This window comes from Hipposideros armiger, unplaced genomic scaffold, assembly GCF_001890085.2.
Source record: "Hipposideros armiger isolate ML-2016 unplaced genomic scaffold, ASM189008v1 scaffold_9, whole genome shotgun sequence".
Taxonomy (NCBI): domain Eukaryota; kingdom Metazoa; phylum Chordata; class Mammalia; order Chiroptera; family Hipposideridae; genus Hipposideros; species Hipposideros armiger.
Genome location: NW_017731359.1, coordinates 4619003 through 4646064, shown reverse-complemented (window position 1 = coordinate 4646064; position 27062 = coordinate 4619003). Strand labels below are relative to the sequence as shown.

At 49.0% G+C, this 27062-nt stretch overlaps 3 protein-coding genes and 1 long non-coding RNA gene across 9 annotated transcripts in view; 2 read left to right on the top strand and 2 right to left on the bottom strand.

Annotated features, from left to right (window-relative positions):
• Nucleotides 1–13635, top strand: part of NFATC3 (nuclear factor of activated T cells 3) — a 100407-nt gene extending 86772 nt beyond the window's left edge. The window contains exons 10-11 of one of the 2 annotated variants that reach the window (XM_019654910.1): nt 2321–2424; nt 10753–12959. In XM_019654910.1, the coding sequence (XP_019510455.1) occupies nt 2321–2421 (101 nt within the window). In that variant the 3' untranslated portion in view covers nt 2422–2424; nt 10753–12959. Of the gene's footprint in view, nt 1–2320; nt 2425–10752 lie in introns of both variants that reach the window. The other variant, XM_019654920.1, reaches the window with a different exon arrangement.
• Nucleotides 6555–21910, bottom strand: ESRP2 (epithelial splicing regulatory protein 2). 5 transcript variants are annotated; one of them, XM_019654962.1, is made up of 16 exons: nt 20001–21910; nt 19784–19912; nt 18136–18249; nt 17912–18026; nt 17464–17562; nt 17184–17238; nt 17005–17142; nt 16797–16929; nt 16668–16710; nt 16210–16511; nt 15885–16097; nt 15497–15695; nt 15170–15356; nt 14721–14886; nt 14539–14644; nt 6555–6573 (listed from the first exon to the last, which is right to left on the bottom strand). In XM_019654962.1, the coding sequence occupies exons 1-15, from the start codon at nt 20196–20198 to the stop codon at nt 14555–14557; spliced, it is 2181 nt and encodes a 726-aa protein (XP_019510507.1). In that variant the 5' UTR covers nt 20199–21910; the 3' UTR covers nt 6555–6573; nt 14539–14554. The 5 variants fall into 5 exon arrangements, with proteins under 5 accessions (XP_019510507.1, XP_019510496.1, XP_019510476.1 ...); XM_019654951.1 differs by lacking the exon at nt 6555–6573 and adding an exon at nt 13496–14100; XM_019654931.1 differs by lacking the exon at nt 6555–6573 and adding an exon at nt 13496–14490 and having other exon boundaries at nt 14588–14644.
• Nucleotides 20723–27062, top strand: part of SLC7A6 (solute carrier family 7 member 6) — a 53945-nt gene continuing 47605 nt past the window's right edge. Inside the window, exon 1 of the mRNA XM_019655086.1 lies at nt 20723–20741. The gene's annotated coding sequence lies outside the window, so the exon portion shown is untranslated. The remainder of the gene's footprint in view (nt 20742–27062) is intronic.
• LOC109389563 (uncharacterized) lies at nt 23656–26943 on the bottom strand. Its single transcript, XR_002125411.1, has 3 exons — nt 26706–26943; nt 24691–24758; nt 23656–23915 (listed from the first exon to the last, which is right to left on the bottom strand). It is a non-coding gene; the product is annotated as an uncharacterized LOC109389563 (long non-coding RNA).

Below are 27062 nucleotides of genomic sequence, written 5' to 3'. Positions count from 1 at the left end.
AGCTGTTGTTCAGCATCTTAGCTGTAGAGGGCAGTGTCACTGGCCCTCATATGTGGGATCCGAACCGGGGCCCTCTGGCGTCCCAAGCCAGCTCCCAACCATCGCACCACTCGGCCGGCCCAGCACTAATATTTTTTGTATGTTGATTCTATAGCACTTTCTATGTATGAGATCATGTCATTTGTGAATAAAAAGCATTTTACCTCTCCCTTTCCAATTTGGATGCCTTTTTTTTTCTTTAGCTAATTACTGTGGCTAGAACTTCTAGTACTATGTTGAATAGAAGAGGCAAAACTGGACATCCTTGTCACATGCTTGATATTAGGGCAAAAGCTTTCAGTCTTTTACCATTTGGGTTTTTCGTATATGGTCTTTATCATGTTGAGGAAATTCCCTTCTATTCCTAATTTATTGGGTGTTTTTATCTTGAAAGGTATTGAATTTTGTCAAATGCTTCTTCATCAATTGAGATGGACATGTGAGTTTTTTCCCCTTCATTCTAGTAATGTATAATCTATTATATTCATTCGTTTTTCATATGTTGAACCATCCTTTCATTCTGGGAATGAATCTCACTTGGTCATGATGTATAATCCTTTTAATACTTGTGTGTTACTGAATTCAGTTTGCTAGTATTTTGTTGACGATTTTTGCATCTATATTCACAGGAGATATTCTGTAGATTTCTTTTCTTGAAATATCTTCATCTGGCTTTGATATCAGGGTAATGCTGGCTTTAAAATTAGTTAGGAAGTATCCCCTCCTCTTTAACTTTTGGAAGAGTTTAAGCATTGGTGTTAATTCTTTTTCAGATGTTTGGTCAAAGTTTTTGTGATAGGAAGAAATGAATTAGGGATTTTTTGGAGCTCTCAATAGTGTTTCAAGGACCTAGAAAGCTGTCTTGAGGATGGCTGGTTTCTTTTGATAAGCACCATTTGAAGTGACTACTGCTTCAGCCACCTCACAAAAGCCCCCAGTATCTATTGGCCTCTTAGCTTTGTTCCTGAGCTGCTTTCTTCTAATTGATGTGCTGATTTACCTGGAATCACACATATTCTATACACCTTCAAGTCTGCTTTGGAGGATTCAGTTGTGGAGATTGGGCACTCTCAGAAAAGAGACCTGACAATATATCTTTAGTCTTTAAAATTCTTCACACATACTAGAATCTTAAAATCACTCCTGAAGACTAGGTGAGTGATCTCAAATTTAGTAATAAAAAAACTTAAGGCAGAAGAATTTTGCCTCAGTACAAAGGATTTCTGGGTTTTATGTTGTGGTTTTTTGTTTGTTTACCCCTTTAATGAGGCTGCATTTTGCCCAGATTGGCTCCTCCTCTGTTTTCCCTTCTTTATCTGCCAAAGAGGAGGGTATTAATTACTGTTGACAGAGACTACATACAGATTCTTCTCTTCCAAGATGAAAACAAGCATAAATTCTTCTAGAATTTATGGTTAGGACCTTTTGTTTGAAGTTATACAGCAAAGGCCAAAAATAATTCCTTATAGGCCAAAGGAGGAGGCTTTGCCTCATTGTATTTGGACTCTAACTGGGCATCTGAACATGTCAGCCAGTATCACAAAACTGACCAATGTGACTCTTCCTGAGTATAATGACTTTCAGACATTTATGTTATATATTATGTCATGCTATAAAACTTACCGTAGCTTCCTACATAGTACACAATACCTAATAAATACATATATATAACTAACATAAAAATCTCACAAACCAATTCTTAACCTTTATTAAAGAAAATGCAACCTATCTTCTGTTTTGTTCTTTTTAAAATACTGATTTCAGCTTGCTGAATTGATTTTATAACCTGCTAATGAATGTAAACTTTGGTTTAAAAAATATTCCTCCATGACCCAACTTTACCTGTGCAAATAGTTTTCTAGGTTCCCACCCTTACACATTTTGATTCTGTAGTCTAAAGCGGAATCTAGTTTATATTTTTATTAAGTGCCCAGGTAATTCTGATGTAGCCATAGACAAGTATTTGGGAGCTACTAATAGACCTATTATAATAAAAACTAGTTTATTTTTAAAAGTCTATTCCTTAAATTGCTGAAAACCATCTTTATAACTTTTCCAATTATTGCCCTTTTAACTTTAGAAAATAAATCTGTTATTACCTAAACTTTCTGGACTCTAGTATTCATATTATAAAATGTGGGGAGCCATTTTATGTAGTGATTGACAGATAAAGGACAATTAAATTTCTCTTGATTATAGAAAAGAACAGCCTGGCATGTAGTAGATTAAGTTACCCTCTGGTTTGTTCCATTCAGTAGTGATGTTGTCTTCTTTGACACAGACCAGTTTATGTCAGACTTGGAACACCAGCCATCAGGTTCAGCAGAGAAATGGCCTAACCAGAGTGAGCTCTCATGTCCAGTTCCTTTCTGGAGACTCTAGAGGGTGAGTGTTGTTTGAAATGTGTCATTGTTTTTGTGCCCAAGTCTGGTATTTGCATGCAGTGGCCGGATTTGCATGTGCTACATACAGAGGAGGGGGGTATACATGGGTACCTTGGTAGGCCTGCAATTATCTTTGGAACTACACTTTGATTACAAGACTCTGCTTTTACAATCTAACCATACTCAGACTCTCATACTTGTGCTTATAATTTTAGCCTGGGTTTGAATAAAAGGCAAGTGTTTAATTGGATTTATTACATCAAAGCAAAGAGAGACCCATCTATATGAATTCTGTGGCTTTGGTGCTCAGTGTAAACTTGGTTGCTGATCAGGTGTGTAAGCCTACTCATTTCTGGTTAAGTATTCTGTTTTGATGTGAGGAGTATGGAATGGAAACAAATCAGGATATTTTCTCCATTTGCCAGAGGCAACTTGGATCATCTACCCTTGAGCCTGCCCTGTAGTAATTTATCTGTGGCTGCACCTGGAGGGAATCCTAAGAAGTAAAGTCTGTGTTTGTGAGGGAGGGGGCCAGGCCTCTCTACCTCAGCAGCAATCCAGGAACCACAGTCCGTCCCCCCCCACACACACATACACACAAACACACAGTCACACAGCTCCATTCTTCAAAGACTCTCAAACCACTTAAGAAAGTATATGATAGAAATTGTAAATGTACAAATTATAGTTCTCAAAATGCCATTTGAGTTTCATTTTAATGAATTTAGATTTGGAGGGGGACTTAGAAATCATGTTCACTACCCCAAATCTTTAGAATACCAAAGCTTCCTGATCCGACAAGGCACTAAAATCTTGGCTTCTCCCAGAAGCTGCTCATACTCTGGTCTCACATCATCATTGTCTCTAATCATGAAAGGAATAAAAGTGGCAACCAAATTCCTGCATATCTATAAAACCCTCAGGAGAGTTATAACCAGAAAGTTTTAAATGAGTGTCTTCATATTATGGTTGAGAAAAGCAGTTGAGCAAAGATTAATTGCCCTAGTTACATCACAGCTGAGCCAAGATTAAAGCTGCTTTCTTCCATTGTTTACCCCATTGCTCTTCCTGTGTGTGAAGCAACAACTTGGTCACTAATGATCTTGGTAAGAAGTGTTTATGTGGAGTGAATGGGTCAATAGTTGACTAAGGAATGAACAGGAGTCAAGAATGTAGAAACAGCAGGTAGTATATATAACTTCTTTAAGATGTTAAGCAGTAAAAGAAAAAACTAGATGTAGAGCTTGATGTGGGATCTAGAGTTGTTTTTTATTTGTTTGCTTGCTTGCTTGCTTGCTTGTTTGAGATAGTCTTACCCATATTTAAGTAATGATGAGAAGGATCAAGGAGAGGAGGTGGGTAGACTTATTTTTAAGAGATGGAAGAGTGAAGAAAATTGATGGAGCAAGGTCTGGAAAGGCAAGCATATGGGACCCATAGCACAGGTAGTAAAATAAATCATGTAGATTTATGGCTCTGGAGCTCAGGTTTGGCCCCTAGAGATAATAGTATATAAAAATGGACAAGAGTATACAGAGAAAATGTACAAAGTGAAAAAAAAATAGAGGAAATGACAGAATCTTCTGATAATCCTTATTATTCTGAATCCTACATCTTAACCCAAATTGAAAAGGTTTTTTTCTTTCATATTTCAGTTTTTTCCTGATACAAAAGGGTACATACTGATACTTGAATATACTTTCAAGTACCTGTGTACTGTTTACTCAGCTAGAGATTTAATGTTTGTCTTTGTAGAATGTTGTGAGTTATAACCTTTTCTGGAAGATCTGTATGACACTGAGTAGAGCATTACACAAATAAAGTTTCTTAAGAAAAAGAAAGGGACCCTTAATAACAGGACTGATCTCCTCCTGAATCACTTGTGGTGAAAAAAAAGTGTCATAATTTTCCTTTACTAGTATTAAAGCTAGTGTTAAAAGTGAAGGATATCTTCTGATCATTGTGCATATATTTTCAATCTGTCCAGTGGTTGGAAGTTGTCTAGAGTTCAGTGTGAAATTTAAAGTAACTTTAAAAAACTTGGCATGATGGGACTTGAGCTGGTTATCTTGGTTCTTGCTTAAAATATACAAATTATTCTGTGTTACCTTTATGGTGGTGAGTTTTATTTTTATCAGTAATATAAGTTAGGTTACTGTAATGGAGGTCTCCAAATACAATCACTTAACCACATTGGAAGTTTCTCCCACACCTCATGGTAATTCAGAGATCAAGATTCCTTTCATTTCTTGGGTGTTGTCAAAGCAGAGAAATTGCTTTGCTATTATCAAAGCAAGGAGTGGGGAAGGAGGAAAGGCTATAAAAGCAAGTGGTGAAGAAGATACATCACTGTCACATTTCATTGGTGAAAACAAATTACATGGCCATACCTAGCTCAAAAGGGAAAGCTGGGAAAGTGTAGTCTGTAGCTGAGTGGCCATGTGACTAGGTAAACTCACTTACCATAGAAGAATGAATTAGGACAGTTAGCAGTCTACCATAGATACCTTCTAAATTTTCAGGAACTTTTTTTCTGTCCTTAGCTTGTGAAAGCAAATAATCAGGTTTTGATGAATGCAAATTAATTCTTCAGCTTATGCCATAAATACCATTTAAAACCATTTCCATTCCTTTACTTCCAGTTTTCTCATTTCTTCATTTCAAGTAAAATTTAAAAAATAATTGCACCTACATATAATCATTTTATAAAATATAACATCTCCATAAAATTGTTCACCCAGAGAATGTATTATACCTTTAATCTTAGGACTTAGGAAAGGGAAGAAAAGATGAATTTGCCAAACTTTGATGAATGTTCCTTGCAACTTCAAGATGAAATAACATATATACATGGCATCTAATTATACCCCAAAATCCTTTATAAAAATGCTCCAGATGCTCAAATGCTAGTTATAAAGGCCCTTTGGACTTTGTGTATATGACTATGTGCATCTGGGTTACTCTGCTTCTCTCCACCTGATGGTGACACTTCATACCATACTACACTTGTCAGCTGTAAGTCTGAATCCTTAAGCATTGGAAATATTGGGTTGTCGGAAAAGTCATGACACATGTTTGCGACAGAGGGCACTAGTTCATTTTTGGAAGTACTAGAGCCATTCGCATCTATGTTATTGCTATGTCATTTGGTAGCTAACAGTTTAGCTAGCTTCATTATAAAAAAAACGTTGAGCGAGGGCCAGCCAAGTGGCGCGTTGGGTAGGAGTTGGCTTGGGATGCCAGCTCTGAGCAGCAGGGCTGCGGTTCGGATACCATGAGCAGTTGGCAGCCAGCATGAGCTTCAAGAGCCACCGTGAGCAGCCGTCCAGTGGCCAGCGACCCATCTGCCTCATCAGGGAAGAGTGCAATGATAATACCAACATGGGCCAGTGAAGCGACGTCCTCCACAACTAGACTAAAGAACAAAAGGACACGGCCGGCTGAGTGGCGCGTTGGTTAAGAGCTGGCTTGGGACGCCAGCTCTGAGCAGCAGGACCCCAGTTTGGATCCCACATGAGGGCCAGTGACACTGCTCTCTACACCTAAGATGGTGAGCAGCAGCTCGACCAGGAGCTGGGCTGCCATGAGTCACCGGCGACAGCATAGGCTGCAGCTCCTGCTGCAGTGGGCTGCCATAAGCTACCGTGTGTGGCCAGCAGCCGGTGTGAGCTGCCAAGAGCCGCTGTGAGCGGCCGTCCAGAGGCCAGCGACCGATCTGCCTCATCAGGGAAGAGCGCAATGATAATACCAACATGGGCCAGTGAAGCGACGTCCTCCACAACTTGACTGAAGAACTTGTCTGTTCCCCTTCCCCCGATTCCCCAGTGCTGTTCCCCTCCCCCAATTCCCCAATAAAATCTTTTAAAAATAAATAATAAAAAAACAAATTAAAAAAATTGAGCTATTCGGTTGAGTTTTGGAGATTTTACAAGTTGAAGATGGAAGACCAAACTGTGCATTTTTGCCATATTTTACTGTTTTACTTCCATAAAGGGAAGAATGCACATCAAGCTTGTGAAAAGTTGCATAAAGTTTACGGTGACAGTGCTCTACAAGAACATCAGTGCCAACGATGGTTCACGAAATTCCATGCTCGTGAATTTTATCTCAATGACGCTCCTCGGTCAGGGAGGCCCACCGACGTTGATGACTACAAAATAAAGGCATTGATCTAGTCAAACCCACATTACACAACAGGAGAGATTGCAGAAACATTGAACATCCATCATTCAAATGTTCACAACCACCTGAAGAAGCTGGATACATAAGCAAGCTCAATATTTGGGTTCCACATGAACTCAAAGAAGTTCATTTGACGGCGCGTATAAACATTTGCAATATGCTCATTAGACGTGAGGAAAACGATCCTTTTTTGAAGCGACTGATAACTGGTGATGAGAAGTGGCTTGTTTACAACAATGTGGTGCGCAAATGGTCTTGGTCCCGACGTGATGGTTTGCCTCAAACATCATCGAAAACAGACATTCATCAGAGGAAGGTTATGCTCTCAGTGTGGTGGGATTTTAAAGGTGTCGTGTTTTTCAAGCTCCTACCAAGGAACCAAAGAATCAATTCGAATGTATATTGTCGGCAGTTGGACAGTTTGAACGAATCCATCATCCAGAAACGTCCAGAGCTTGTTAATTGTAAAGGAGCTGTGTTCCATCGCCACAATGAGAGTCCACACACGTTTGATCACCCGTCAAAAATTATTGGAGCTTGGATGGGCTATGTTGCCACACCCACCACACTCGTGTCACCTTGCGCCGTCAGACTTCCACTTGTTTCGCTCTCTTCAAAACTCCTTGCGTGGTATAACGTTCAATTCAGATGAGACTGTAAATCAGCCCCTTGTTCAGTTTTTCGCAAATAAAGACAGGTCCTTCTATGAACGAGGAATTATGAAGCTCACTGAAAGATGGCAAAAGGTTATCGAACAAAACGGGCAATATATCATTCACTGATCTTTGTTCTTTATATAAATGACCTTTGAAAAACAGAGACAAAATACGTCATGACTTTTCCAACAACCCAATAGCTCTAAATAAGAGGCCTGTTGTTACTCAGACATCTCATTCTTCTGTATAGCAATAGCATTCCAGTGGACTGCTTATTTGAACATATCTTGGATTTAAGTTGTTTTTTCTTACAGCAAATATTGCCAATGGCTCTGACTACTGTTGTGGTGGCACAGGCAATCCAGGTGTTGGGGGTAGTTGGAGTCAAAGATGGTGGCTGCCACAAGTGGGCCAAATGCCATGACCTACATAACCTGTTAGCATGGGTGTTGAGGGATGTTGACTCTTGTTCTAGGCTTTAAATTCACTTTATTTTCTAAAGGGGGAAATGATAAAATTGTACTGTGGGGGCATAAATAACTCTTTATGCTGTTAAATTGGTTAAAAAAATAATAATGCCACCTCACATACTTTGTGGACTAGGATCTAAATCAATAAATTTATGCACATAGACATTCAAAATGAAGTGAAAAATGAAATTGCAAGCATTAGTGTTTTTAAGAAACAAGTATTATTTATCAAGATTGCTAATGTTTTACAGCATAAATTACATCAAAGCTTTACCAGTACTAATTTTGACTGGCTTAAGTTGGCCTGTCCCAATAGAAAGGTGTCTCAGGAACCCAGAGGTGGTAGCCTGAGCCCAGAGCCCCCAGCCTAAGGGAGAAGTGAGGGGCAAAGGAGAGCAGTAGACTTCTGTACCACACTGTGTTCAAGTTACTGCAAAATGATAGTGAAAGGACTGCTTTGTTGCAGTTCTGACTCCCTGTCCTAAAATTCATCAATATTCACCTGTAGCGATTATTTGAGCATAATTTTCATTGTTTTTTCACATCCCCAAATTATATTGACTCAATTGGCAAATAATTTTATTCAGCACTTAATATGTGCCAAGCACTAAGGATTCAGTGAACAAAGATCGACAAGGTCCCTTCCCTACAGGAATGTAAATCTAGTTATTATGTATTAATATGTATTAAGGTATATTTGAGTATAGTCAACTTGAGTGCTTCTTTGTGGGAAATCTTGGTTTTATCATAGTCTTAAAATCCTAAACTGTCAAGAACCTCCCAGGTGTCTTCAGCTAAGTGAGGTTAGGCCCACCAGGCAAAAAGAACAGCAGAACTTTGGTAAGTGGGAGCAGAAATAACAGCTTTGATCAGATTTTTGCTTAAATGACACCAACTGGCTACTTCATAAAATGATGGGTTCATCCTTATCATCAAAGAACTTGGTAAGTGGGTGGATAGTGCTTGATATAGACCCTCATCCTCAAGAAAATGTAAGCATTGACTTTCTCATAGACACAGGAAAACAATACAGCCTGTGGTTTTTGATGACGATGAAGCACCATTTTTAATCACTTTGTAGTTTTAAAACTTGAACAATGAGATAAGAATTGAAAAAGGTATGTTGCATGGCTACCTGGAACATCTCTGAAATTACCATCTTTGGAAGGGATAAGTGATAGGAAAAGATGACTTGAATGTGAGCTGGGTACTTGCTTCTATATTTGGCTTTTTGCCACTGCTGTGAGACCTGTCTAAAATAAGACACTGTCAAAATCAAAATCAGATGTCAGGTTTTAGTCTCAGTAACACTCTGGTTTCCTTCTTACCCCACTATCTAATGATCTTGCAGTGTGCTAGTTCCAAATAGCTTCCAAGTAATTGTATCAAATTAGGATCCATTTATTTGGTCATCAGAAATTGATGTTTTCTCAGTAATAAGGTCCTTGCCCTTGAGGAGCTCACAACCTACCGTATTTGCCGGCGTATAAGACGATTTTTTGGCCCTGAAAAATATGCCTCCAAGTGGGGGGTCGTCTTATACGCCAGGTACACTTCAGATAGACTGCCCATAGTGCTTGCCCCGTGCCATAGTGGCCTCCCGATGCCCGCCCACTTCATTCCACATACCGTTCAGGCATCAGCAGCGCTGCTGGGTGTATGCTCGGCTGTTATGCGATTTTGCTGTTATGCGATTTTACCACACTCGCAAAATTGCACACAGCCGACCATACACCCAGTATGATAGCGCAAAATCGCGAATCGCGATTTATGTATATGTTTGATTACATACAGCCTTGTGACAGTTTTCCTGCATGTCATAAGCATTTGAATATAAATATAAATGTTGAAATCAAATCTGATATTGTTTTACCTTTTATTTGGTGTGTGGAAGGTGTGCGGAAGGGGGTAGTCTTATACGGCGAGTATATAACAAACTCTGTATTTTGAGTGGAAATGTTAGGGGGTCGTCTTATACGCCCAGTCGTCTTATACGCTGGCAAATACGGTATTTGAGAGACAGCATGTTTGGTAACTGAATATCTAATATGATGAGTAGTGTTAGAAGTCATGCACAGAGATCATGGGCCAGCTTGCACTCTCTTAGCCATGAGATTAGCCCATAGACCCACACATAGAATTCATATTGAAAACACTGTTCCCTGCTTGTTGTGTGCTTTGGAATAACAGAGGTGCGAAGGGCTGCCTTATCAATGTATGCCCCCATTATATTTTCACTTGGTATACTATATGAGGTTTTTGGTTGTTTTTTTTTAAAGATTTTTTTGGGGAGTTGGGGGAGGGGAACAGCGTTGGGGAATCGGAGAAGGGGAACAGACAAGTTCCTGTCCTTTTGTTCTTCAGTCTAGTTGTGGAGGACATCACTTCACTGGCCCATGTTGGTATTATCATTGCACTCTTCCCAGGTTATGCACATTGGTCGCTGGGCACTGGACAGCCGCTCATGGCAGCCACTCACGGTAGCTTATGGCAACCCACTGCAGCAGGGGCTGCAGCCTACACCGTTGCCGGCGACTCAACAGCATGCCCAGCTCCAGGTTGAGCTGTTGTTCACCATCTTAGCTGTAGAGAGCACAGCGTCACTGGCCCACATGTGGGATCTGGAAACCCCCCACCCCCCATTTCATTTACTTTATATATGAAGTGCACTTCAGGAATCAGAAAGGGAAAACTCTCCTAAAGGGATGCAAATTAAGTTAGATTAAGGTGAAAGTGTCCTATCCCCTGCTCTAGAGCATGAGCCTTTAGAGTGAGATTAAGAATGTTTCTCATCCTCTCAGCCATCCCCCTTTCTAACCCAAACTGAACAAAGGGAGAGAGGAAGGTGTCCAGAACAGCTTATGGAATGATGTTTCCATTCAGCTCAGGAGCAGGCTTCAAGCACTGCCTTTACCATTATAGAAAGCCATGGCAAGGGAAAAACTGTCTTTGAAGTAAAGCTTGGCTTCATATGATCTGTCACATAGAGGTCACTAATCATTCTCTTTTCTTGTTTTGCAGTGAACGAGATAATTGGGAGAGACATGTCTCAGATTTCTGTTTCCCAAGAACAGGGGTAAGCAGGCAGTCTCCCCTCCCTGGTCCTGATTCCCTGGATTTAGGAAGATCCGACGGGCTCTGACAGTCTTGCTGCCACCTCGTATCCACCACATACTTCTCAGCATGTCTCTCTCCTTGGACCTTGGGATTCCAACTCTGCGGCCTTCAGGACTGGTGCCAGGAGTTGGGATCACTGTTTGTGGGGAAAGTAGCATTCCTCCACCCCAGGCCTTGGGTAGATTTTGTTAAAGAACAGGAGCAGCCTAGGCTGTTTGTTTGAGCTTTGGGGAAATGAGCTTTGCTTTGTATTTTTGAATAGGATACTTGTATATGATGGGTGCTTTCAGTGTGAATGCAGCAGCAGGCTCTTCATTAGAGGTGCTGCTTTTGCCAGTGACCTGGTTGCTTAGCTAGGGTTGGTGATTTGTACTGCTTTATGGTCATTTGAAGGACCCTTTAGCTTTGATATTTTAAAAATAGGAACTTTTGATAAAACCTTCCAGAGGCAAACAAAAGAAAAAAAATTCTCCCAAGCCCACACCTATGCCTCAGAAACTCAGCATGTGTCCTGAAGTCTTTCATAGATTCATAGGAAATAAAGCCAAATGTAGCTCATACCTCTTTATAAAACTGTTAGATAAAATAAGAGACCATTCCAATCATTGAAGTGTTGGAATACAAAATGACATTCCAGAGCATAGCCTTTTTGTAACTTTCTAGGTAATCTTCCTGCAATCTCTCCATACTGACTCCATGTTAAAATTGCTTTTTTTCCCTCAGGGCCTTGGGTAAGATAACTACATATAAGGTGACTTTGAAAGGTGAGGTTTTAGCTTGGTAGCTTTCATTTCCTGCTATCCTATAAACAAGTAGGCTTTGGAGTGCTCTTCCCTTTTGTGTTCTCTGGTCCCAGACCTTTTCCAAATGGGATCATTTGCATTTGCCTGCTGTAACCTTTGAAGCCACAGTCTCATCATGATGGTTTAGGCAACTTTGGTGGTTTTCACTCATCTCTAGGGGCCAGGCTGTGTCAGGAACTAAGCACAAATGAGCTATGTATGCTTCAGGACAGGAACAGAGAAAATGCCAGACTGCAGATAGGAAGCTTTGAAGATTCAGTGGCATGGAAGGCTTGGTCCTTATTCTGTTTACAGCCTAAAATGATTCTGGCCTACCCTGTTCTATCTGCATGGCCTAAAAACCAGCCTTTTCTCAAGAAGGCTTTGAGGCAAATCCAAAAATGAGGTAACATCATAGACCTGACCCTCCAGACCAAAGATGCCCTGGTGCTGCTGTGGGTGAGGCTGGTGCCCAAGGCAGGGGCCAGCAAGAAACTCCAGCCTGCTGTCTACCAAAGGAGGTGCCCAACTTGGGTGCTTTTTTCAAGCCCTGTCCTTAACCTTCGTGTTAATGGGATGTTACTTGGCCAAGGCCTGGGCCTATTTCAAAGCCTCTGAGATTTGCCGCAAGTTTTCATGTGAAGTGATGTACTTTCATTTATTCAGGAAGCAAATTTTTTGAGTGCCTACATGTGAGACAATGTGCTGGGCTGGTCAAAGGCTTGATGCTGTTGTTCCAGGGGATTGTGGGTCCTAAATGCCAGGATTCTCTGCTGAGGCCAAGTGAGTTCTGGATAGAGGGAGCCGGCTCATCACCTACCATCTGTAGTCAGCCAAGGAGCTGTTGACCCAGGATGAGAAAGTGTGGGGTTTTTTTTTCTTTAAACCATGATGTTTTAGATTCTTCCCTTAAAACTAGTTAAGAAAAATGTTTTTCCATTAGCAAATCACTTTGGACCCTCTTAGAGCTGGGTGTTTTCATATTTTCTTTGAAAGTGAGTTTTGTGTCAGTGTGGATAATGAGATTTTTCAGGGCCTGTGGTTGGGATCCCTCAGCTTCCTTTCAAGGTTGGCCCCTGAGATGACGTTCCAGAGAGCTGGCCAGACTTGCCTGTATCCTTTTGCACCTGGTGTAGCTGCCTCATATGGGATTCTTGCAAGAGTTCTCCTTGCAGGATCCCTGGGGAGTTGCTCTGCTGTCCTCAAGAATAAAAGCCTCTATGATCCAGAGTTGCTATGCACCAAATTTTGATGCCTTTTAAATACCTTGATGCCTGTAGCACTAGAAATGCTTTCCTATTTAAAATAAAAGTTAAATTTTAAAATAGAGCTTTGTATACTACATAAGCAGTTTTGTATCAGCTTTGTAAAAGCTTTGGTGTTAAGAGTCAATATTTTTTTGGCTTTGTAGATAAAAGAGTTAAAAATTTTTGTGCAACATAGTGGTGTTAAAGCACACATCCACTGGACTATGCAAATTGAGTTCTAGTAGCAGCACTGAGCAGCTGGGCATATGCTAGCACCCACCCCTCCCCCCTCCAGCCCGTGAGAGATCTTGGGTTGAGGAATGGGATGAGAGCCTTCTGCTTACTGGAGATGCAGAGAAATATGGCTGAAAACAGCTTTAAAAGGAACAGATGTCTCCAGGATCACGTGTGGTGCTGCCTGGGGTGCAGCCCACCCCTGCCCAGCGCTAGTCACTATCACCAGAGCTCTGCTGGGTCTGGCTGTGAAGCCCTGTTTTGATACTCAGAACAGATGGTCATCTTTAAGGCTCAGATGGGCTCAAACTGAAACCTTGTTATTTTTTATAAAATGAATGATGTTAAGGAACTGGTTCTCAGTTATGTTTACAGCACTCGGGATTGTGTTTTCTTGTACGTTTTGTATTTTAAAATCTTTTATAGGAGTACAGTGCTCCTTACACAGATACAAAGGGAAGAGCCAGCAATTCAGGCTCCTCAGTTACAGTGCTGAAATAATAAACGGTGACAGGTCAACAGTCTCCTTGAAATCTGCCTGAGTTTTCCTCCGTCTGGGGCTGGTGTGGAGCCCCTCACTTTGGGGGCCAAAGCTAAGGGCACTTCGGCTTTTAAAAAGTCCACAAGGTTAGGAGCCTTTGTTTATTTTATGGAGGAGAGGGTAGAGTTCCAAATTCTTTCCGAAGCTTCAGTTCTGCACCCTGTAATGGGTGCAAGGACATTCCACGGTGTATGCTGAGTTCAGGATAACTGGCCTAACCGAGGTGTGGATGAAAAGTAGGCAGAAAGTCCCCTTTAAAAGTCAAGCCTGAGTTTTTACGTGAGGGCCTCCTGCCCCCTAGTGTCTTCTGGGGATACTGCAGTACAGTCCATCAAAACAGTCTGTGGTTTTGCCATCTGATACTCCTTAAGCCATGTTGGAGGGGCTAGCATCCTTAGGTGAGATCACCCGACACAACGTGGCCACCGAGGTCCAAGTATCCTAGGGGCTGGGGCCAATGCTTTCTGTTTCTCTGACCCCACCATTGGGATCTCTATTGAGAAGCTCCCAGGAGTCATGCATTGAAGGCACCAGGGCTTATGTTTTTAAAAAGGCAAGCCTGCTATGGACGGCAGCTGCACAGAATCTGTGGGCATGGGCCATAGCCAGAACAGATCAAAGGCTCTCTGGGTACTACTCAAGAGGCGCAGATCAGGCCATTGGGAGTAGGGTAGCACCATTGCATCCCCAGCCCTGCACACAGGGTCCAGCCATCATCTTTGGGGTGAACAGCAGAGCAATTAAGTAGGGGATGGAGTTGGGGCTTGAGCTCCTCTGGGTGCCTTCTGAGAGCTTGGACAAGCCAGAAAGAAGCCACCAGGTTGAGGGCACTGGTTCTCTGGACGCAGGAAAGACATGTTAGCTGAGGATATCAGCCAGCTCTTACCTTCTGGCTCCCTCATCTACAAACACACCCACTCTTTGGGGGCCTGTACCACAGTGCGAGGTGGGTCACCAACAGGCATCAGGCTGGTGTAGTCATCAGGGGCTAGCTGTAGAAGGGACAGAGATTTAGGGCAGGGAGCTCCAGGCTCAGCCAGGTCCCCAAGCCCTCCAGCCATACCTCACCTGGTAAGCCTGGAAGACGCTGAGCAGATCCTTCATACCAGCTGTGTATGGGACACCCTGCATGCGGACCAGGGCTCCCGGCTGGGACAACACTGAGGTGGGAGCGGAGGCCAGGGCAGCAGGAGGCGTGGTGAGGTAGCCCACAGTGGTGGGGGAGACTGGGGGGCTAGGGTGGGAGAGGCAGGGGTTTAGTAGTACAGTCCCACATACAGCCTAGACCAAGATGTGCCTCCCTCTTCCCTTGCCTCTGCCTGTGCTTAGTTCAGATCCTCCTCCCTAAAACCCCTGCCTCTACACTCATCTCTACACTCTAGTTTGTAGATGGCATCAGCCAGCCCACACCTGTCACTCCCTTGTCTCACAGACCTCAGGTAATTTGGCCCAGGAAGGGGATCGTGTCCCTCCCTCAAACCAGCATGGACTGTGCTGTTCGCTTAACAGCAAGGTACCTGGGGTAATAGGCTGTGTAGTTCATGTAGAGTTGAGTGGCTGGCCCTGGGTAGTAGGCAACAGGGGTGGGGGCAGCGGGTACCCTGGCAGCTGGGAGCAGTGCCGAAGAGGGATAGAGAGCTGCTGTCTCAGTGGGAATGAGTGTTGGGGTGGCCTGGAAGGTGGCGTAGGCAGGTGGCGAGAGGCCTAAAAGAAATAGCACATCTGCAAGGATCCCAGCGCTACCCTGGGTGGGCAGCCAGAAAGGAGTCCCTTCTGTATAAAGTGAAGGTTGTAACAGCCTGGTCCCCACATGCCTCCTTCTTCCCCAGCCCTGAGACACTCACAGGGCAGCTTGCAGGGTGGAGGGGACATGCCACTGCGGCCCAAAGTGCCCCCCATCAGCACACGGCTCATCTCCTCTGTGGAGCAGGGGACCACCTCCACGTAACGTTCTTTCATCACTTTCTTATGACAACGCTGAGCAGCAGCTAAGGCTCGCTCTGCTGACGTCATCTGGATGAAGGCATCGCCCGATGGCCGGCCCTGTGTACACCTTCTTGTAAGCAATCTGTCCTGTTACAAGAGTGTTTTACTCCCAACCACATACCCCTCCCTCCCTAACTATGTGTATCACCCCCTACCCCTCCCTCCCTAACTATGTGTATCACCCCCTACCCCTCCCTCCCTAACTATGTGTGTCACCCCCTACCCCTCCACTGGCAGCAGCCTCACCTGCTGGTTGAGCACCATGTGCACACCATGGGGCCGAATGTCAGCTGCTGCCTCCCCCAGAAAGCTAAGGATGTCTTCGATGGTGGCTGTGTAGGGCAGGCCTCGAAGGCGTACACAATCTCTCCCAGTCCCAGCTGCCAATGGGAAGGGGATGGGCAGCAGTGGAGCAGTCAGTGTAGGAAGGAGTGGACTGGATGCATAGCGGTTCAGGACCTGGTGAAGAAGGCAACAACAGGCTGGTCATGCCAAGTAGCGCAGGGACACGGGGAATGGAAGGGGCACCCTGGAGAAACACATGGCGGGTAGGGGAGCCCTGGGTGCTCACCTGCTGCACCTCAGCTGCAGTGCTCCTGAAGAGTTCAATGTATCGCTTACCCAGCATGCCCTTGTGCCTGCGCAGTGCAGCCTGTGCCAGCTCCTCACAGGCAAAAAGTGCAAAGGCATCACCAGTGGGCCGGCCATCAGGGTGGCGTACAAAGAGCAGCCCATCGGCACCCCCAGTCACTGGGCACTCGGGCCCCAGGAAGCCCAGCACATCTGCTGGCCCAGCCGAGAAGGGCAGTCCCCGCAGCCTCAGGATCACTTGGTCTTCCCGTGACAGGAAACGTGCCACCTCTAGTGATGTGCCTTGGTGGGGGTGCATGGGAGTTACCTACTGACTTCATGCCCTTCCAAATACCCACCCACACCTGGCACACGGGAGCAGAAAGGCAAAGGGTGGTGGGGAAGTGGGACATGGGTTAAGAACCAGAGGGAGCTAGGCACTGCTGAGGTCACACTCACCCCCTGCAATCTTTACAAATTCCTCTCCTGTCGCTTTATATACCTGTGGGTACAGTGGGGACAGCCCATGGGTCTCAGGCCTGACTGGCCTCAGCTCTGCTCTGCTCCACTCCCAGCCCAAAGCCCCACCTCGATATAGCGGACACCCATGTGGTGCTTGTGTCTCTGCAGCGCTAGGTCCCGCTGCTCGCTGTCCACAAAGCGGATGAGGGCCTCGCCATTTCTGCGGCCCTGGGCGTTGAGGCAGAGTGCTACACCACCCCTGTGGAGCCAGTGCTGCGTTAGTGCCTCCTGGGTAGGCCTGCCCTCCTGGGCCCACCCGTCCTGCTGCACTCACCTGGCAATGTTGAGCCCTTTGAAGAAACGAGCCACGTCCTGATCTGATGACTGCCAGGGCAGCCCACGGGCCCGAACCACTGTCTCACTATCCACCACGTCAGCCTTGCTGCTGTGTGGGCAAGGCACAGGGTCAAAGCTGTCCAGCTGTTGTCAGCCCCACCCTTGCCCCACACTCACCAAGGTCCTGTCTCATATTTCTGCTTTATCACCTCGGGCTTCGAAAACAATTGACCTGAGAGGAGATGGCATGGGGGTCAGCAGGGTCTGGTGGAGGGGCTCTCCCCACCAAGCTCTGCAAAAAGAGGACAGTTGAGGGCGATGAGGTGGCAAAGGGGCTTCCACTTTATGGTCTCTCAGAGAAATTAACAAGTGGAGAGAGGGACTTCGAGGAATTAATAGGCAGGCGTTCACCCAGCCCTGAGAGAGAGCAGGTGACAGGTGGTGAGGGGGACCTTACCACTCGGCTCTTCAAGCAGGTGGAGGATGATAGCTACCATTGTCTTCACTTCCCATACCCCAAAGTCGTCCTCTGTGGCATCTGTCTCCAGCCCCAAGTCTATGGGCAGAGAAATAATAATAAGAAAGAAAAACTCCCAGCACAAGAGGACCAGCAGGAGCACTAATCCTGGCCCCACCTAGGCCCAAGTCTACATAGACACATGCAGAATCCCAGCAAACACATTTGTTTTGGCCCAGCTCATGTATGCCCTTACAGGTCCCACAGCCCAGATATATGTAGACTTATGCCCACGTTCCAAATACACCCCAGCACAGACAGACGTGCACTTGAGGACTCAGCACATGTCAACTTGCATGCGTTTATATAACCCACCAGCAAGCACATACTCAAGACACTTATAGCCTACAGTCACCCCTCCACTTTAACCCCACTGGGTCATAGATACCCTGTGCCATGGTGGCCACAGTGAGGTCCCTGGCAAGACGGGCGCTCGGGTGCTGTACATGGAACTCTCTGCGGAGGTCGTAGAAGGAGAAGAAGGTGTCGGGGAGCACCAGGTTCTGGGGGCACATGTGAGTGGGGATGAATGGGGGGAACTGAGCTGCGCTGCCCACCCCCATAATGGGGGTCCTAGGAACCCTACCCCATATTGTGTTCTCAGTGGCATACCTTCCTGGAGGCCTCGGGGTGCAGGACCTGTCGCAGCAGCTGCTGCCCATCAGTGCAGAGCACGTAGGGGGCCCCGCCCAGCAGAGCCACATCCCCGCTCACCAGCTGTGAGAACTGGGGATAGGGAGTGGGGAGAGACAGACACAGACTCATAGCTGGGCAGGCAGGAAGAAAGGGTGCAGGCTGCAAAGCTGGTTCAGCCAGATGTTCAGCCCTACCCTGCGTCGGGAGTAGGTGGCCACGCCTGTTGGGCCTGGCTCCATGTCCCCATTCTCCCCCAGTCCACTGTCACCTTCTCCAGGCCAAATGGGGGCAGTGACATATCACCCAAGCCCCCATTGCACACACCACAGGAGTCTGGAGTGGGGCCAGAGCAAACACCTGGTGGAGTGGGACAAGCAGGTGGGAAGGGGCGGGGCAAAGCAGGTTAAACCTGTCCCTGACCAGGCACCACCCTCAGACAGGTGGGGGAGGCCCAGTCCTGCCTGAGGCCCATGTGGCTCACGGTCAACGGCAGCCACGCCTCTAAGTCTGACCAACCGAGGGCCACAGAAACTCCAAGGACAGAGCTCCACACCTGGACACCAGGAGCACCGTGAGCTTTGACCCATACACCATCGACCGGCTGGCACTGAGCTGTTTGCTCACAGAGGGGGTGGCACTCCTGAAGTTGCCCAGCCCCTCCCCCAGCCTCCATCCCTGCTGGAGAATAGGTATAAGCACTAAAAACAGGCCCAAGAACTTCCCCCACGCTAATTTTACAAGCTACAATCTAAGGCAGGCAGAGCAAAGCAACCCAGCTGTCCTTCAACACACTCCCCAAGTAGGGGCTAGCCGGGAAGCCGTTCTGGAATACACTAGGTTCAGCATCTTTGTGTCTCCATTTCCTCATCAGGAACCACCAGAATTGTTGGAAGATAAAAGAATTTGTGCATATGAAGCACTTAACTCATTACACTCGAGTCTGGCAGGAGGTGAGCACAGTAGCGAAGATAAAAAAAATGCAATGGGAACCGCCTCCCACTTAAGCTGGGGCCGGGAGTCACCCTAGGCCTTTGCACTCAGGAGGCAGGTAGCCTCCAGGCGGGGTCCGGACAGCGCCCACGCCTGGCCAGCCGGCCGGGACAGGCCTAGACGAGCAGCTTACACCTGGCGGCGTCTGCCTCTGGGGCAGACACCGCCCTACGCCCCCGCTCCAGCGTCTCCCAGGCGGGTGGGTGGGCCGAGGACGAGGACGCAGGCGGCAGGGACCGTGACCTATGACCAAGCCCAAGGCACTCAGCCCTTTCGGCTTCCGGCTGCTGTTCTGGGAGACCTGGCCAGGCTGGTTCCCGGAGGCGTCTCAGTCTCAGCCTCGCTCCCCCGCCGGCCAGGGACTCTGGGAAGGGTCTCACGGCCTCCATCCCCACCCCCTCAGTAAGGTGGATCTGGAAAGGCTGAAAAGCAAGACGCCACTAGAATGGCCCGCACACGCGGACACACACACACACACGAGGGAGTCGCTGAAAGTTTCAAACAACAGGCACCCGTCCTACCGCCCAGGCCAGTTAGTCGCGGTGCGCCAGGCCTCGCCTCCTGCCGCCTCTCCCGCCGAGAAATGTCCCCGCGGCCCAGCAGTGTCTCCACTCACCCCGGCCCCGGCGCTCACCTGCTGCAGCACTTTGTCCAGCGGCTCCGCCCGCGCCAGGCTGTCGGCGCTCAGGCCACTTGCTTCGCGGCACTGGGGGCTCAGTGCGGCCGCCTCGGCACGAATCAGTGATTTGTGCAGCGTCCCCACCTGCGAGCGGCGGAGGAAACCTATCAGCCACTACGCCCCTCGGATCCTGAAGACCCCTGGGGACTTCATCGTCCCCTTTCCACCATACCTGGCGACTCCTCGGCTCCACCACTTGCCACACTAAGAGTATTAAGTCGGTTTCGTCGGAACCCAAGTCTGGCCCCAGCGCACCCGCCGTGGCCCCGAACAGTACGACCAGGGGTCCAGGCTCTGGGCGGAGGTCGGTGGTGGAGTTTGCGTCGGGGTTCGGACCCGGGGGCGGTGGCTGGGGTGGCGGCGGAGTCATGGCCGCAGAGAAAGGGGGCGCTCGGCCACACACACGCGGACCGACGAGGCGCACGCACGCACCGACCGACGGCAGACGCGGATCAGCTTGGGCGGGACACCGTGTGTTGGGGGCGGCACCTACGGCCCGGCTGGCGCAGTGGGCGCTGCTGAGACCCGCCCGCGGCGCCCCGCGAGGCGGGGCAGCTACCGGCCCCCGCCCTCTCTGGGCGAGTTACCTGTCGGCCCTGAGGGCCACGTGACCGAGGGCGGCCCCGGGAGCCTTGGGGGAGGGCCGCTAGGACCTAGCGCAGGACCGGCGCACTCACTCGCCCGGCCTGGGCGCGAGCTTAGGTCCCGGACTCCCATTTCCCCAGCCAGCTGACTTCTGAGACGACCCCATCCCCATCCTTCTCCGCCTTCCCTCTCCATGAGGCCTCCGCCAAGGAAAGGGCAAAACCAGAGACCTTCTCTAGTCCTAAGGATTACATGGGACTTGTGAAAATCACCAGGAGGCAGTCTAAGGGCTGTGGGGGTCACGACGACCGGTCTAGGAATGACAGAAGTAAGTCACTAAGGGTCAAAGGAGGCGATGAGAGTTACCAGGTATCACCCAGAGGCCTGTGGGGGAATCACCAGAGGTCAACTGAGGGGGGACAGGGGCGGGGGTCACCAGAGATCATTAGAGCCGTGGGGGGAGGGGTCATTCAGAGGTCACAGGGCAGGGCTTGTTCATACAGTTGTGAAGACCGGACCTTAGTTTGACTCCAGGAGGTGCCCGCGGTGCCAAAGAGCGGTCCGAGGTACGCAGGCTTCGGTGCTGAGGAAGGAGGAGGCAACCCCCCAACTCCCGAGAGAGGCACTTAAGATGAGGCTAAACCAGATAGTCCGGCTCTGGAGCCTCACCCCTACCCTACGTGGGGACTCCTGTTTTTGTCGCCCTACCCCCTTGACGACGGGCCTGTTGCCTGGAGATGTGAGCGCGCTGGCGGGTGGGGACTAGCGGCAAATGTGTCAAGTGCGCGTGCGGGCTACAGATCCTCTTCAACCCGGACCAACATCCTAATTCGGACAGTCCCGCGCGCAGCGCTCCCAGCACCCTTTCTACCCGTCCATCTTGGTGAGGCTCCTTTGCTGCGCGTCTCCAGGCCGCCCCGGATTTCCCCAAATTCTCTCATTTATGTGACTGAGAAACTGAGTAAGAATCCGGCGGGAAGAAGGCACTCCAGCCCGTCAGGAACAAAGACATGGGGTTGCCAAAACCGAGCTGAAACAGGCGGGAGCCGCACCTGCGGTTTCGGAAAAGCAGGGCGCTGTGTCCGGACCGTCAGACAATGGAGAGAGCAGAAGACCCGGGGGTGGAGGGAGACCTCCGAGGCTTTGCCCACTAAACCCACACTGCAGTGAGTCCCCACTTGACGAATAAAGAGACTGAGGCGCCCGGGACGGAAGTGACTCGCGCTGGGACACGGTGGCCTGGAGAGAGTAGGAAGTAGACAGTTCTAGCGGATTCAGTCGACCAGCGTTTCACCTTGGGGTACGCAGGTATCCGCCGGCCGCTGAGGCAGCGGGTCTCTGGACCGCCCACCCAGTCCTGCCAGCTTGTCCCCACCCCTGAAAGCGCTAAGCCAATCAGGCTCGGGGGAGGAGGAAACGTCGCTCTTCGGGCCCCGCCCCCTCAAGATAAGCCAGGAATGTCAAATATTTGTTCGCGGGGCGGGGTGTAACAGCAAGGTAAGGCCCCTCCCCCACTCACCCCAGAGCGCGCGTGCGCCAGGCGGAGTCGGGCTCTTCTCCCCGCTAAGCTTTTGCTGCCAACCCCCCCTCACCCTAGCAGCGCCCCAGCCCCCCGGCCTCTCCTAAAACTTCCCTGGCGTGCATCGCTCCTGTTGGGTTCTTGTCCGGGCTGCTCCTACAGGACAGAGCCCCGGCATCCCCCGCAGGCCATCAGGGCTCTGCTTGATGTCTGTCTCACCCATCCTAGCGCCCCCATGCGTTCAACCTTTAGACTGCGTTAGGCCTTTCCCTATTTCTTCAGCGCGGGTCCTCCCAGAAGCCTCCCTCTCAAGGTGACTGACCTCTCCAGTGTGGTACCTCAGGCCGGCCTGAGCGCATTCCCATGGGAGCGCATTCCCATTCATGCGTGTCCAGGTCCCTGCTCGATAGTGAACCTGAGGCTAGGGGCTGGTAGCGTGGGGCGGCTCCCCCAAACCCCTGTGCATCCGGCCGCCTGCTCCCATCCGCATGAGACTTGGACTCTCCTTGAAAAACTAAATTCATTAAAATAACCTTGGAGCCCTGCTTTGTTGAGCTTTTTTATACTTCTTCACGTGGGTCCTTCCACATCACCCCATTAATACTAGACATCCAGTGCTCCTGTCCCCCAACCAGCTCTCGTATTTCCTTTCCTCCAGCACTAAAACAACATCTAACACAAATCACTTATTGTCTCCCTGCCCCACCTACAAGAACAGCAGATCCTCGAGGACAGGTTCATGCCCTGCGCCTATCTCTGGGCCTAGCATGTAGTACAATCAGCCCTCCCAAATCACGGCTTCACATCTGTGGATTCAACCAACAGTGGATCAATATATATTTTTTTATTTCCACAAAGTCGACCCCTAAATACAGTATAACAACTATTTACATAGCATTTACATTAGGTGTTATAAGTAATCTAGAGGTGATTTAAAGCATAAGGCAGAAAGTGTCTAGGTTATATGCAAATACCACACCATTTTATATGAGACTTGAGCATGTGGAGGATTTTGGTATGGAGGGCTGGGAGGAGGGGGGGAGTTCTGGAACCAATCCCCCCAAGATACTTAGGGAGCATTACAGTTGCTCAAGACTTACTGAATGAATTATTGGCTTTCTTTGCCTTTGGGTATTCCAGGGATACTAACCTTCCCTGGGGCCACAGGGCCTTTGCACTAGTCAGTCTGCGTTCTTTCCTTCCCTCCCAAGCCACCCTTGCCCTACTTAACCCTGCTCTTCAGATTTTCCCCTCTCAGGGCACTTCCTTCTGTAACAGAGGTCCCTACTGTAGTTTGAAACGTCAGTATTTCACTGATAAATGTCCCCTACCCCCACTAGGATTCACGAATCATGCATGAATTAATGAATCAGAGATAAGGTAAATGAGAGGGATGAGCGAGGCTCCAACGGCCCTGCATCTCAGATACCTTTCCCAAACGGTACTCCACGTATTTGGGAGAAAGGAACTTGGTCCCGCCAGTAGGGGCTCACGCTTGCGGAATCTCATGCTCTCCTCTTCGCCTCACTTCTTCGTGGCAGGCAGGACTCGCCTTTTGAGTTCTGTCAGGAAGGGAACGGTGGCTCCAGCCGCCGGTTCATGAAGGCCAGAGCAGATACAGGGTGGGATCCTCGCGTGGAGCGGGGAATGTGGCCGTTCTTGTGGACCTCCAAGGAGTCCAGGAGTGGTATAAAAGCCCCCCTTCCCCCTCCCTTCCAGGCCACAAAATATCCTGCTGTGGGAGAGGATTCGACGCTCGGTGCCTGCTGGGGTCCCCCGCGACGATCCACACTCCCCAGCCCCACCCTCAGCTGGACCAGCTGCCACCCTTCCTTATCTTCCGGGCCTCCAGCGTAACTAGAGCGCTGGGCTCCCCCGGGGCTCCCATCTCCGCGCCTTTGCGGAATCGCTGAGGACCCACCAGAGGGCGTACTGGCTCTGTCTCTTGATCCAGGTATTGCGGTCCAAGGAGCGGAGCGTGCACTGAAGTGAAAGAGGAAAGGCCCTAATACTACCTACTCACCGGCCGCCTCCCTTAGGCTTGAGAATTTTTGTGGCTTCTGGCTCGCTGGACATAGGCCACGTTTTTAAACTTGGTTTTCAGGGCCCTCAACCACTCTGTTCCACTCTCACCCCCACCATGTACTCCAGACACACTGCTGTGATTTTTCAGGCCTGGAGGCTGTTGTACATGCTAAGCTCCCTGCCTGGAGCACCCACCAACCTACTCATCCCTTTGTTTTCCTGGCAAACTCCTACTTATCCTTCAAGACCTATCTCTAATTCTTCCTCCAGGCAGCCTTCCTTGATGCCTAGGCCAGGTTAGATGCCCTTTTCTGTGCCCCTTTACCCCAGGGTTCTGTCATGATTGGGTCTCTCATGATTCCAGGGAGGCTCTGACAGCAGAGGAATAGAAGCGTGCTGAGCCATAAGCTTTAGGAGAATCACTTGGTCTCCAAATAGGCTCAGCTATGGCTACCAAACCAGTTCAGAAGCCCCAGTCTTGGTTGGGTTGCCCCAAGCCCAGACACCCACCTGGTCCAGATAGAGGAGCTTGTAGCTTGGGCAAAGGAGAGGGAATGCAAAGAGCCCAGTAACACAGGAGGGGTAAAGGCTGTTGGCTGGATTTTCACCTGAGGAAGATACCACAACTGGCGTGGCTCTTCATTCTCTGGATTTATTCTACCTTTGGTCTTTGCCCAAAATGTTCCTCTCCACAGGAACACCTCCCTCTTTCCCAGTCTTTTCCAGAACTCACATCCAGCCCTGTGGACCTCTCAGTCCCTTATCTTCTTCTCCAGGTCTGACAGACACCAGGACCCTATCCTGGAAGGTAGAGAAGGGGTGTATCATTCATTCATTCAACATATGTTAAGCACTTGCTGTGTGCCAGGGACTGTGCTGGTAGTAACTAGTAACCCAGGTGGACGACAGTAATAGGACAGGTGAGGAGTTTGCTCTTCCAGTGATTGTATTTTAATGGGAGCCAGGCAGGGGCTGCTTCAAAGCCAGTGGCCATGTCTAGACTGAGGCCTAAATGCAGAGCTCAGTTGAGTCCCCAAAAGTTGGGGCGGTAGAGTGATCCTAGTGGAACAAATGCAGAAGTCCTGAGGGAGAATGAGGTTGTCCTGCTCTAGGCAGCAAGGAAGCCATTGAGGCTGGAGATTAGAGAGCTGAAGAAAGGGGGGAGTAGAAATTGGGGGAGATGGTCAGAGTACCCTGCAGGGTCCTCACTCACTATGAGTGAAATGCGTAGGATGCATGCAATGAGAAGGTCATGAGTGGGGTTAGGTGGACAGTGATAGGGCCTGACTTAAGGTTTCAACCTGCCATGTGGAGAACAACCCACAGGAATAAGGGCATAAATTGGACATCAGTGAGGGGCTACTATGGGAATTACGGTAGTCTGGTTTGGGGAGGGTAGAAATGGCAAGACTTGGTGACCATCTGATTGTGGGCCTGAGAATCAGGGAGGTATCTAGAGTCCAGGATGACCCCATGTCTGCAGCCATCACGTGGATGGTGGGGTCATATGAAATGGGGGGACCCTCACCTTCTGACCCTTCTTCACAATGCCAGCATGGATTATTACTGCCAAGCCTTGGAACTCCCTCCCCCAATGGCCATGGTTTCTATTACCTGCAGGGCCGTGGGAGTGGGCTCCTCAGGAACTGCTCCTGAGGACAGGGCCACCCTATGATGGCCCCATGGTCACCTGAGGCTGTTGGGCTGCCAAGAGTTTCAGATGGTGCCAGAGTGCAAAGCACTGTCTTGTTCCCTACCCTCTCTCCACTTAGCTCTTGGCTCTGGGCTCCTGCCTGTCCCTATCCCTGGTAGAAGGGTCTCTATGGTTTCCCTCACTGGGCATCCCAGATTGGTCCTCAGTAACCCCTCTGCTGGGGTCTGGAATGGAGGCGAGGGAGGCAAGGGTGCTTTTTTTGGTGGGGGTGTCACTGGGACAGGGCCTGAGATGGGATATAGTTGGACCTCAAAAGAGGAAGCTACCCCATCCACCAATGTGTTTCACTGTAAGAACACAGGAGAGGCAGGCCAAGATGGTGAGTAGATTCATTGAGGGGCACTCTGATAGTGTTGAAAAGGTCAATTACTGCGTGAGAGGAAGAATGGAAGGGGAAGAATAGAGGTCTTGAGACCAGCTGACCAGGGTGTGACTGGCTCTCGGGAGGGAGTGTGGGATCAAGACTTTCCGTCTCCAAACACATGACCCCCGTCTCCCAGAGCGATGCATGGTGCTGGAGTATTACGGGCTGTCAAGTCTCTGCCCCTTCTGTTCACCCCCCAATTCCTCACGCAGGGAGTCTGTGTCCTCTCTGGATCCCCAGGTTTGCGTGGGGTGGGAGTAGTGGGGGGGACCACGAAGTCCCAACATCCCTCCCGCTCTGCGGGGAACTTGCTGATGGGTCATGGCGCAGGGTCGAGGCTCAAGCCTACTCTTACTTAACACTACGTGCGAACTGCTCAGTTGGGCGGGGTAACTACACACTCCCCGCCCCTAAAAAGGGCAGACATACATCTCACTCAGAAACGAAATATGCTGACCTGGCCTCTCCCTTCCCATCCGCATTCCTAACCCCTCGTGGGTGGCAGGGGTGTAGTGGTGGGTGGGGAGCAGGCGGCAGGGGCTTGCCTGGGCCGGGGTTGTCTGAACAACCCAGGTGCTCTGGGGTAGGGTGCGAAGAACCAATGTTGGGGTTGCGCAAAGGTCTTGGTCAGCTCTGGTCCCCTAAGGCCCAAGAACTGCCTGGGACTCACTTCTTCCCTCCTTTTCCTTGCTTGGACCCGGGTCGCTCAGCAGCGGCGAGCACTTAATCGCCACTCAGCCCGACCTGTTCCAGATCCCATGTCAGGGAGGCGCTCGGAAGTAAACTTCGAGTACCGAAGGCTCGGTTGGGTACCCAGCAGTAGCTGGCTGGGTGAGCCGGGTGGGCGGCGGAGAGCATGGAAGTCAAGCAGAGCCTCGATCGATCGATGAGCTCGGCGTGCAGCATGGTCAAGGGAGCGGGCCCGGGATGGGCAGGGGCGGGGTGGCGAGCTAGACTGGGCGGGACGCGCCTGACGATGAGTGTGTATTGGCAGGCCGTTTGAGACGAGTGTATCGTGATTGGCCTG